Raw genomic sequence first — 12,601 nt, 5'->3', positions numbered from 1 at the left:
CAGCAACCCAAAAAATGATTCATATCCAAAGCTCAAGTGGACCACACCACAAATAGAAGTGGGGATAATGATTCTCATCGTTAAAACATTCGTAGGGCTTACCATAATGTTTATTTTCCATCTAATCTGTTCATAAGGTCACACAGACCTGAATGAAGACGAAAAACAAATTTCATATTGATCCAAACCTTTTATGACCCCCAAAAGGGTTTCAATGGTAGACGTTAAATACCCCACTACTTTTTACAGTGTGGTCCACTTGATCTTTGAATCTATCTTATTTTTCGGCTCAAACCATATGACAAGCTTGCCAAATGGATGAATGGTTTAGATATAACACATACCTCTTGATGGGACCCACAAAACTTGGTGACGTCAACACACTAGCCATATTGGTGGTGTGTGGTACACAACACATCCGCTTCCTATTGCATGGCGTTAGCTTGAGATGAACAGTCCTGTCGCGGGCTTTGTGGGGTCCTCTTGATGTATATGTTTTATCCAATCCATCCATTCATTCTGGAAGATCATTTTAGGGCATCAGTCCAAAAAACGAGACCTTTTTAAGGCTCAAGTGGACCACACCACAAAAGGTTTGGATTAATGGAAAATGCAAAGATCATCTTGATCCAAAACTTTTGTGGCCTGGATTAAGGGAAAATATGAAGATCACCTTGATCCATAACTTTTGTGGCCCATAAAAAGTTTTTAATGGTCATTCATCATTGTTTCTAGTGGTATGGTCCACTTGAGATTTGGATCTTCTTAAAATTTAGGATTATGCCCTAAAATGAGATGGGAAAACAGATAGATGGCGTGGATATACAAAAAGGACATTGAGGTGGGCCCTACACGTTAGAGTAACACTCACTAAGGTGTTATCTGAGGGTTTGATTGAACGCCTACCATTAAAAACTTCTGTGGGCCCACTTTAAGCAGATCGATAATGTTTATTTTCCGTCCAACCCGTTGATAAGGTTAAACATACCTGACTATGGGTAATGTACAAAGATCAGCTTGATCTAAAATTTTGTGGGCCCACCATATTTTCTACTATATCTTTTTCTTTTGAATGCATTGGTTGTGTTTTCATATATGTTTTGATACATTTATAAATGTTATGCATAATATTTGAATATAGTTGTTTTAGTTCAATCAGACAATGCATAGCTTAGGACCTTAACAGAGGAAACCTATTATGTGCGCTTCTTTTTTGAGATTTTATGATTTAAAAGTGTATATTAAGGTCTTTTTTTAATAATCCCTGAAGTTTCATTGAAAAATTTAACTGTTTTCCCAATGTTTCCCCATGTTTCCCAAAAAGCGCGATAAATTACACGATACAAACGATATATCCCGTGCGATAACCGATATGTATCTGTATCCCTAGGGTGCGATACATTGCGTGATACCAATATTTCAAACACTGATTAGCATATATGGAAAAGAAAACTGTAGGGATGTCCTGCTACATAAAATGGGATGTGCATCTCATTGAATATGTGGATGGTCCAATTATGGATCCTGATTGTCCATATTTTGTGCCTACTTTATGGTCCATGGCCTAAAAGAATGCTCTGATCAACAATCTTAATCATCGGGTTAGTGTCCTGTAAATCATCAGGCTAGAAAAAATTGAGCAATGATCCATTCATCATGCAGAAGCCCTCCGACTAGGGTTGTCTGATCTATAGTTTCATGAAGCATGAAGCGAACCAGCAACAAATTCGGATTCGGAGCATGGAAGTATCTCTTTCAAAATATAAACAAGTATAAATAGGTAGGAAGTGGGAGCGGGAGCGCGAGTGAGATTACGAAGTGGCACTGGCACCCAGTTAGAAGGATCCTGCAACTGTGATCAGACTTTCTAACCATGGCTTGTCCAATGTTGGCTTAACATGTGGGTGGTCTGGTTCAATGACTTGAACATCCATGTCTACAATGCATTGTTCCATCCTTCATTCCTAGCATACTGCACTGGAATGGTTCTGTAAGAGTCAGGATAATTCCTCTCAGATGACTGGTTGGAGCATTCATGTCTATAATGGATTCTGCATTCCTCATTCCTCGTATACTGGAGTGGCTCTGTAAGAGTCAAGATAATTCCTCTTCTCTTTCTGTTTGTCTGCCTGCCTATACTAACATATCTGATCACTGGAAATGCAAAATATATTTGAAGAACGCCTTGCTTTTCCAATATCATAAAATGTTTTTATTTATTTGATTATGGTCCACTTTCATTTTCTAGGAAAATTCTAGTATCAGACTTCTCTATTGTTTTTCTTTCATATTTTAAATAGGCATCAGAAAGAAGAGGCACTTAACTTCCGCCTGGCCAAAGCGAATGAAGTTACTGAACTTGAGAAGGTATGTCATTTTTAGAGCAGCTATGTTTGCTTAGTTATACTACTATTTAAAGAATTGTTTGGAATTTAATAATATGGATACCAGCTTATCAATTTAGCATTTCAAAGGTGGAGTATCATGATTAATCTTTTAATTGGCAATGATTAGCTTCCTAAAAGAATTGCTTACCATATATTGAATAATATTGCCACCGAAGCTTCCTTCCATTTCATCACTCTGTTGTTTGTTGAGGATACACTTGCTCGCTCATCATCTGCTTATATCCACAACTGTGTCATGGCTCTTGTTTATCGATATGTCTGAATAATTCCCTCTGTTCGACTCATATCTTTATAGGCCGAAACCCATTCTTGGAAAGGTTCTTTCTGAACCATTTATTAACCCGATTTGACATATCAGCAGGTCTGTATGATTAGCTCCATAATGTTCAGATGGTTGTCTTACATGTTAGTTGAATATGCAAAGAGAGTTGTGTGGGAGGGTGTTTTACCGCTACAAATTTACTCACTGCTATGTTCGGCAATGCTTGGATTGTCTTTTTAATAATAATAATAGAAAATAAAAATAAAATATAAATTGAAAATCATCTCATATTTGCAAGCTCCCTATTGCGCGTTATCCTGCATCTAGTTCCAAGTGAGTTATTTTAGGCATGTCCATGTTCGTACCTGTGTGTATGTGGGTCTGCATTCAGTGGCATACAACACATCAAATTACTGATCCCGAACGTCCATTTATTCATACCATTGGGGACAAGCCATGATGAAAACTGTCAAGTCAATCAGATGACCCTACCCCTTTGAATGTGGGCCTTTTTTTTGAAAGGTAATGGAACTTTATTAAACAGGAGCACCAAAAGGGCTTAGGGAGAAAACAACTAAAACTGCCAATTTGCTACTACTATCGGTTTCTTTGCATGCCATAGATTGGATGTCTAGCATCACCAAAACCAATGTGGTTCTTGGGAATAATAAGAAACCCTGGTGGAACCTATTGAATAGATATTTCAAGATGATGTTTGAACTACTTTGTTTCTCTGATTCAATCTTTGCTGTCTGCTTTCCATGTTACTGATTGGATGGTTAGGATCATCCGATCAATGTGATTTTTGGTTGATTCTCTCCCCCCCCCCAAAAAAAAAAAAAAAATCATATTCGCAAGCTCCCTATTGTGCATTATCCTGCATACAATTCCAAGTGAGTTATTTTAGGCATGCATGTGTTCGTGTGGGTGTGGGTCTGCATTCAGTGACATACGGCACATCAAATTACTGATCCTGATCGTCCATTTATTCATACCATTGGAGGCAAGCCATGGTGAAAACTGTCATGCTGATCAAATGGCCCTACCCCTTTGAATGTGGGCCATTTTGATTTGTTTTGTTTTGAAAGCTAACAAAACTTTATTAAAGAGGAGCTCCAAAAGGGTTCAGGGAAAAAAAAAAAAAAAAAACTAAAGCCACCATTTTGTTACAACCATCTTTTTTTTTTTTTTTTTTGCGAGCCATAGATTGGATGGCTGGGATCACCAAAACCAATGTGGTTCTTTGGAATAATAAGAAATCCATGGTGGAAAGTACCGAGTAAATGTTTCAAGATGATGATTGGAACGACTTTGTTTCTCTGATTCATTGCTGTCTGCTTCTCGTGCTACTGATTGGATGGTTGGGATCATCCAATCAGTGTGATTTTGCACCATGGCTTCGCCCAACGTATACAGAGGCGCACACACATTTCTAGTGCACTTAATTAACTATGTTCTCATGCGTGCATAATCTGTCATGTACTCGTGCATGCATGATGCATGATACCCCACTTTTTTTCATAAATGATGAACATATGATTCCAAAGGAAAGATATAACACATTTCAATGAGGGGGCCTAGAGTCTATAATGCAAAGGTCTACTTTTGAATGCCCTCCTTCCCAAGAGTATCTGTGGTTTCACTTTCTTCTTTACTTGCATGATTAACAAATGTTTAACCCTGAGGATATTTCACGATTTTCATCGAAAATAAAGGAAAGTTTTCATTGGCAGAGTTGGCATCTGCACCCAATGACGTTCTTGGGACCTTCGATGACAATGCTCCTAGAGAAATATGAAGTAAAGATCCTAAGGCCATTTCTCAATGCCGACACCTCCCCCTATTTGAATATGCTCAAGCGGCTGTCTGGAGAAGTATTCTCCGACGGTCATCTCTTGTGGCCCCTACAACTTCACAATCACCTAGATTACCCAATGCGGATCCATCAGCACTAGGCTCTCATACCCAGGAGGGAGACAATTCACTTCTTTGGTCCACCTTATTGATTTGTCCTCAGAACTCCACACAAATCTATTCTACTAAGAAGAAATCCTATTCATGAAAGGTTCTACCATTTCTTTCCTAGACCCAATTGATATGTAACGGATCAGTGCTGCATACCTACGTGGTATTTCTTTTGTATGATACAACCTGATGTTTAGGTATACCAGGTGAGATGTAATAGTCTAAGGAGATCATTATGTTATACATACTCATGAGTAGGACAACCTCTTCTTTCTGTTGTAGTTCATGATTTCTCTTGGCTTTATGATTCTTTTTTTTTTTTGGTCTGAACCTCCATGTGTGCTTCGGAGATCATATGAAAGCATGCATATGGGGTGACCATTTTATTATTCCTGGCAAAAGGTGTAGCTCTAAGCCATTTTTGTCATGTCAATGTTACAGGAAATATCTACTGAGATTGCAGGACTTGAAAAGCAAAGAGATGAGCTTGAGGCTAAACTGAAAAAGGTATATGCCTTAATGCAAATATTATTTTTTTATTTTTATTTTTATTTATTTATTTTTAAGTCAAAATTTCTTGCTTCAGTTTCGGAACATACTCGTGTCGAATCTTGTAAATGTCAATTTTGATTGACCTCTTTATTTGCTTCAGCTGTCAGCCTGAAACTGCTTTTGTACCTTATTTTGCCTTCACTTGTTGTGTTTGGTTACTTCCGTTACAGATGTTAGTGTGTTGCATTCATTGTTGTTACGTTGATGTATTGTCCATACAACCGTGCAGTCCATCAGATGTACCTGTGTGTGTATGGGCCCCACTCTTGTATACTTTAAAGTACACAGTGTGGGATGCATGACCTACAATGTGTACATGGGTGTATTGTGCTGCTGGGGGCAAATTTGTCATTATGAGATTTTTCTTAATAAAAGACAAGGGAGATGGGACATGGGATACCAAGCGGCACGCTTTCCCTTCTTCTTCTTCTTCTCCCCCATGATTTCAACATGGTATCATAGCACATATTGACATAGACCTGATTGTCTCTCCCTCCTTTCTCTATTTTCTTCTATGAGGCTTTCCCCCCCTTTTCTATGACTCTATATCTTGAGTATTGATTCCCTCGAATGCATTCATTTCTAATTCTAAACTTGTGTTGCCACTCATCCATCCTAACAATCCTCATTTCAGCTACACTCATCCTATGAACGTGTTGTTACTTAACTGTCCAACATTTTGTCCCATAAAGCATGGCTGGTTTTGTAGCTCTATCCTATAGACTTTCCCTTTTAGTTTGAGGGGGTAAATGACAATCACATAAAACTCCAGAGGGACATGGCTGGTTTCGTAGCTCTATCCTATAGATTTTCCCTTTTAGTTTTGAGGGTTAAATGACAATCATATAAAACTCCAAAAGGACATTTCCATTTCCTCCATCCCGCTTGAATTATATGGGCAACATACTTCTCAATCTCTCCACTCTCATGAATTATTGACCCAAGATATCGAAATTGGTCATTTTGGGAAACTTCTTGGTCAACAATCCTAACTAATTCCTTGTTCCCACTCCTATTGTTGCTAAATTGCACTCCATATACTCTGTTTTGGACCGACTAATTTTAAATCCTTTAGATTATGAAGAACCCCTCCATAAATGTAAGCTTTGTGTTTACACTTTACACCCTCCCTTATCTTGTCAATCAAAACTATTTCGTCTACAAACAACATATGCCGTGGGATCTCTTCCTGTAAATGTCTCCTTAACTCATCCATAACCAATGTGAAAAGGTATGGGCTCAATTCAGACCCCTACTGCAAGCCTACTGTTATTGGGACCGACTTCTCTCTTCGTTGGTGGTTCTCACATTTGTTACTGCTCCCGCATACATATGCTTATTCATATCAATATATCCTCTTAAAACTCATTTATCAACACCCACTAGATTAATTCTCTACGGATCCTATCGTAAGCTTTCTCTAAGTCAATGAAGATCATGTGGAGATCCTTCCTCTTCTCTTTATATTCATCCATCAATTAATTACCTAAGTAGGAAGATAGCTTTAGTGGTAGACCTCCCTGACATGAAACCAAACTGATTTTCTCATACATTCATCTCTCATGCCTTAGTCTTTGCTCAATCACTCTCCCAAAGTTTCATAATATGGTCATAAATTTAGACCCATGATATTTACTGTTAGCTCTATTCGTCTCCTTTATTCTTATAAATTGGTATCGCAGTACTTTTCCTCCATTCATCCGAAATTTTCTTCGATGCTACAATATTGTTAAACAACTTTGTCAAAATGAAAGAATGAAAGAAAAAAAAAAAAAAAAAAAACAGGTATCTTCCATAGACTTCCAAAACTCTATTAGTATACCATCTAGTCTAAGGACCTTACCTATTTTCATCTCTCCTGAAGCTTCTTTCACTGAAATATCTTAATCCTGTGAAAGTATCTATAGTCTCCAACATCATTTGACTTTATGGTTCCTGCTATCCCTATGTTCTCAGAGTGGTTGTCATCTAATAAGTTTTGAAAATAACTTCTCTACCTTTCATTGATCTCATTGTCCCCTCTTGTCATTACTCTTAATGCATCTAGACTGATTCAATGATCTAGGTTCCTACCCTTCCTCACTCATGTTTTGCAAGTTTGAAGACATCTTCCCCACCTTCTCTTGTCCCCATGCTTTTGTAAAGATCATCATAAGCCTTGGAAAAAAAAAGGCAGCAACATGAAGGATTCTGAGTTGTAAAATTTTGATAAGGTCTTAAACTTACCTTTAACAAAAATAATAATAAAAGAGGAAAGAAGGAAGAATAAAAGAAAAAGAAAAGGAAAAAAAGATAAGGTCTTAAACTTGAATATGAATCGATTCGGGCATAAGTTTTGGGAGGTGGGGATGCTCCATCACTTAATGAGGTATATGCCCATCTCCAATAGGTATTTCTTAGTACTATAATTGCCATTGGGGTAGTGGGAGTAGGTGTTAGATCTTCCCTAATTTCTTTTGCTGTCTATGATGGTGGTCAAGGAGGTTGTGGAAGCCACAAGTGATTGTGAGAGTCAGGGGGAGGCCATGGATTTAGGAAAGGTACTCATTCTGGATTTAAAGGTGTTGAGAGTGTGGGAAACCAAACCAAGCTATCCACAGTGCAAACTACGTTTCTTATTCTAGAGAGAGTAGTGAGATTTGATCAGCTGGATCTAGCTACATTAAAAAACAACGGAGTGCTGTTGGTGTTTTAGTCACTCTTGCTAAAGAGGTATACTTAAAGTTACTAAAGAGTCAGCCTCATTGTTCGACTAGTGCTCTTGCGTCCACCACATTAGCACTTTGAATTCAGGTACAACTTGTCTCACTTCCCTCGAGTTAGACCCCTTGGGTCATGGACTTGGGTGCATTTGATTATATGATGTGTGAGTCTGGTGCATCTTGTTGTTGATAAATTAGTTTCCAACTCTTTTGTTACTTTAGTTGATGGTAAATTGTTTGAAGTATGTTGTTTGGGCACTTATCTTCTATCTCTTTATTCTCTGTCCTTTATATGCATAAATTTCTTTTGTCTTACGTCCGTTACTAAATTTACGAAGTCTCTCAATTGTTCTATGACTTTTGATCTTGCCTATTGTGTCAAGATCTAAGGACAAGGAAGAGGGTTGGTGGAGGACATGAATTGAGTGATCTTTATTATTTGGACTTCGAACAAGTTGGAGCCACCATGAAGAGTAGTACATCACCTCATTAGTGGCATGTTGGCTAGGTCACCTCTACTCAAAGAATTTGAACAGTATCATTCTGTTGTTGTCATCTCTTTCACTGTTAGAGTGCGAGGTTTGTGAGTTGAGCAAGTATCATAAAGCCATGTTTCCACTGCGTGTGGGCATATTTCAATGTCATTTGCTTAATGATTTTCTAGTATTTCTAGGGGTTACATCGACTTGCTTAATGATTGGTCTTTGATTGCCACGAGTGAACATCGTGTTACATATGTGTGCCCTGGAAAGCCAATCTTTCATATGTTGATGGATCTTGTTTATTGGTGACCACTTAGTTGAATGGAATATTCTTTTGCTTTTCATCATTTAATTGTGTGGAACTATTGGATTAAATATGTTTAGTGGGTTATGAGGGTTGCTTATGGAATCTCACTTGTGGGTCTAAGGGGAAAGATTGAAGTGGACACAATGGCCACCTTGTGTATCCACTAAGGTATTCAATAATGGTAATAGTGGTCATAACAACCACCATCATTACTATTAGGCTACGGATTGTAATGCATAACAATACCCATTGTTACCGTTACATAATGGTTGCTATGTAACCCTTTTTTGATATCATGTTATCCACATTCACATTGGTCTTGTGAAGTTTCCTAACCGAGAGGCCGATCATGCTTGCATTGGATTGACTTGATCATGTGTTAGTTTTCACAAATTCTTAGACTCAAGGTCATGTAAGGACTTCATGGTTCCTGTGTTATGGGCCTTAATAGACATTTTGAGGTTACATTGGTGGTTGACATACAACTGTTGTTGGGTGCAAATAGTGTTGATAAAATCCTACGATTTATGAATTGAGTCGAATCTTAAGCAAAACGATTTGAATCCCCATTTAGATGAATCCTATGATTTTATGATTTGAATCCTACTATTTACGATTCAAATCCTGATTTACGATTCAAATTATGTTTGTTTTCTTCTATTTTATGCTTTAGTTGGCTTTCATTTTATGTTTTTTAATTGGTGGGGGCTTTAAGAATCATTTAGAAAAAAACCTTTAAAAAAATAATCGTTTAGAAAAGGTAAATTATTTTATTTTGTTCTTTATATGAGATTAAATGATATATATTTTCTTCAATGTTAAATCGGTAAACCTTTTTTTTTTTTTCCTCTCACTTCTTAACTGGTCGAAACACCAAATTGATGCATGACTTATTTGAAATGTTTCTATGGATGGTTACGATCATGTTGACTTATATGTATTGTGGAATGATGGTTAGAAATCAAAATATTTTTTTTGTTGGTGTATGAAATAAAATACCACTTTTCTAATGCAATTCTACATTCAAGAAAGGTAACAAGAACATAAATTATTAAAGGATCCTTGAATGTTTTTTAAGGAAAATTTCTTGAAAGACAAAGAAAGGAAAAAGAAAAAAGAAAAAAAGAAAAGAAAGAGAGATAATAGTCATTTAATTTTTAAGTAAGCCATGTCATGATAGTGTTGAAGTTTTTAATTATTTTTATTTAAATTTATAATTTTCAAATTTTTACGAAAATCATAAAAATCTTATCATTTGCAATTCAATAGATTCAACCCCTGTTACGATTTGCGATACGATAACGATTTTGACAACATTGGGTGCACATATTAGGATGTGGTGGAAGCCTTACATGCATTGACACGAAATCCAATAGTCTTCTTGGGACTTATGTGGGTAGATCTTGTTGATCGGCCCATTCATCAAGTGTTTTAAAGCTAACCAACGCTCTCTAATATTTTCAAAAGGTTCCTCAAACGTTTTCAACCATTAAATCTTTTCTATTTCCGCTATAAAACGTTTTGGTCAAATTTGATTGACATCCAATTATTAGATCTTTTAGTGGTTCACCACTTCTGCCTTCATGAGATTTTGGCCAAGGATGAATGTGGTAAATAGTGGAAGGATTTGGGTCAATTTCAGCGGGTCGATTTAGGCACATGGATGGGCAGGATTTCAAACTTTTGATGATATAGGGCATGGACCGAAGATGTTGGTGTATGGCACAATACTCCCCCCAGAGAATAAAAAGAGAAGAAGAGACATAATCCCACTCCCAATTCCTTCCTCTTTTCCATCACGCGTATATGGTGTGCACGACTCTCATCTTCTACGCCTATAGGCGTATAATGTGGGCATGCATCCCTTCCACGAGAGATGGATTAAGAACAGACCTACTTTGAAGGACCGACATTGGGCTTCTACACAAACTGAGAGGGCACAATCATAGGTATGATCTTGGCCATTGGTTTACATCTTTTGAAAATTTAATATCTTTTGGATGAGAATAGTTCCTAATCACTTAAAAATTGGTTTTGGAGAAGTTATATGCTCCTGTCTTTCATAAAACCCTAAAACTTCATAAGGAACACCTATTGATGCATCAAACTTGCCACCCTAGCCATTCTTAGAAATCGCTCTTTAGTTAGCGATCTAATGGCGTGGTAGTGGTTCTTAGTGATGATTGATGACCAGCTATATGGTTTTTTGCAAGACTTGCTACTAGGGCTGCAACTTGGGTTCGGGGTGACCCAACTGATCCAATTGACCCAACTCGAGTTTGGGTCAAGTTGTCAAGGTCATCGGTTTGGGTTTAGGTTGAAAAATGCCTACTTGATTTGAATTTGGGTTTGGTGTCGAGTTTGGTGAGGTTGGGAACAATCACATGCATTGTTAGTTTTGTGCCCTGAAAAACCGATATTCATGTATTAGACCTTATTTATTATTAATGGAGTGACGCGTTAATTTGCCTCGTTAATATGAGTGAAACTTTAGAACATGTGGAATTTATATGAGTTAAAGTAGTGTCGAAGTATCAATATCATTACATGTATCATTGGTTGGGGATATAGAAATGTGTATTGATATCGCTAATATTATCGTTGATACCTAGAAATGTATCACTAATTGAGGGAAATATTGGATAAACACAAGGAAATAGTGGAATTTCTTGATGAAACTTCAGGAGATTAAAATACACAAATTTGCATATTTAAGAATCAAATAATTGCAAAAAGGACGCATACATAATAAGTTTCTCTTTAATAGGGGGTCTAAAAGCATGTAATGCTAACTCAAGGAAACATTAGAGAAACATGGGGGAAATGGTGGAACATTTTCCACAATACTTTAGAAGATGCTAAAATACACATATTTGCATATTTAAGAATCAAATAATAACGAAAAGATGCATATTTGCATACTTAGGAATCAAATAATAAGTTTCCCTTTAATGAGGCCTAAAAGAATGTATTATTGACTTAGGGAAACATGGGGAAAAGGGTGGATCCATCCATCCATCCATGCATGCACATAGATACATACATGCATGATCCATCCATCCATCCATCCATCCATGCATGTGTGCTTGCATATAGACACACACACACACACGCACACACAATCCATCCATCCAGCCATCCATGCATACATAGATACATCCATCCTTGATCCATCCATCTATCCAAGCATGTACATATACAAACATGTATTCAATGTTTGAATTATCTCCGATATTATCTTTATCTCTAGCTTAGTAATACCGATAACACTGGTGGCGATACTGATAACGCTGGTAGTATCAGAAATTCTAGGTATTAGCAATGTATTGCTAAGTATCGCCAATGTATCAATATCACTAATGTAATCGCCAATATTTTCAACTACGTAAATTTTAGGTGTCACTTGTATTGCCAATGCATCAATATCACTAGTGTATCACCAATATTTTCGACTATGTAAATTTTAGGTAATGCTTATATTATAAGTGTATCGATGATATTTCAATAATATCGCCAATGTATTGATATCATCAAAATTTTACTTATTAGAAAAAAAAGAAATTATTCAATTTTTTTTCATGGGCACATGGTTGTATGTAGCGTTCAATTTGCCATTGATAATATTGATAATATCTCGATATTATCGATATCACAACATGCGCGATATTGAGACCACAATCTTTCTTTTCCTTTCCAATTGTTGATGATTTCTTAGTAAAATATCATGTGTTGTTGATATTTTGCAACATCGATGGATGTTTGGATGGTTAAATAGGATGGATGGGATGGTTGGACTGATTTCTTACAACAACACATGCTTTTAAGGCCCCATTAAATGGAAACTTGTTATGTACGCATTCTTTTTGCAAGTTTTTTTTTTGTTTTTGTTTTTTTTTTTTTTATTTTTTTTTATTTTTTATAAT

The 12,601-nt window shown here is 36.7% G+C and overlaps 1 protein-coding gene and 1 long non-coding RNA gene across 4 annotated transcripts in view; both read left to right on the top strand.

The window, feature by feature from the left end:
- LOC131253057 (uncharacterized) overlaps positions 1 to 12,601 on the top strand; it is an 89,149-nt gene that overhangs the window by 56,867 nt on the left and 19,681 nt on the right. For all 3 annotated transcript variants that reach the window (XM_058253883.1, XM_058253882.1, XM_058253884.1), the window contains exons 10-11: positions 2,301 to 2,367; positions 5,077 to 5,142. In XM_058253883.1, the coding sequence (XP_058109866.1) occupies positions 2,301 to 2,367; positions 5,077 to 5,142 (133 nt within the window). The remainder of the gene's footprint in view (positions 1 to 2,300; positions 2,368 to 5,076; positions 5,143 to 12,601) is intronic.
- On the top strand, positions 5,186 to 8,601 carry LOC131253058 (uncharacterized). The gene is made up of 2 exons (XR_009174819.1): positions 5,186 to 5,922; positions 6,009 to 8,601. It is a non-coding gene; the product is annotated as an uncharacterized LOC131253058 (long non-coding RNA).

Source organism: Magnolia sinica, chromosome 8, assembly GCF_029962835.1.
Source record: "Magnolia sinica isolate HGM2019 chromosome 8, MsV1, whole genome shotgun sequence".
In the NCBI taxonomy this organism is placed as follows: Eukaryota; Viridiplantae; Streptophyta; class Magnoliopsida; order Magnoliales; family Magnoliaceae; genus Magnolia; species Magnolia sinica.
This window is presented reverse-complemented; position numbering and strand designations above follow the sequence as displayed.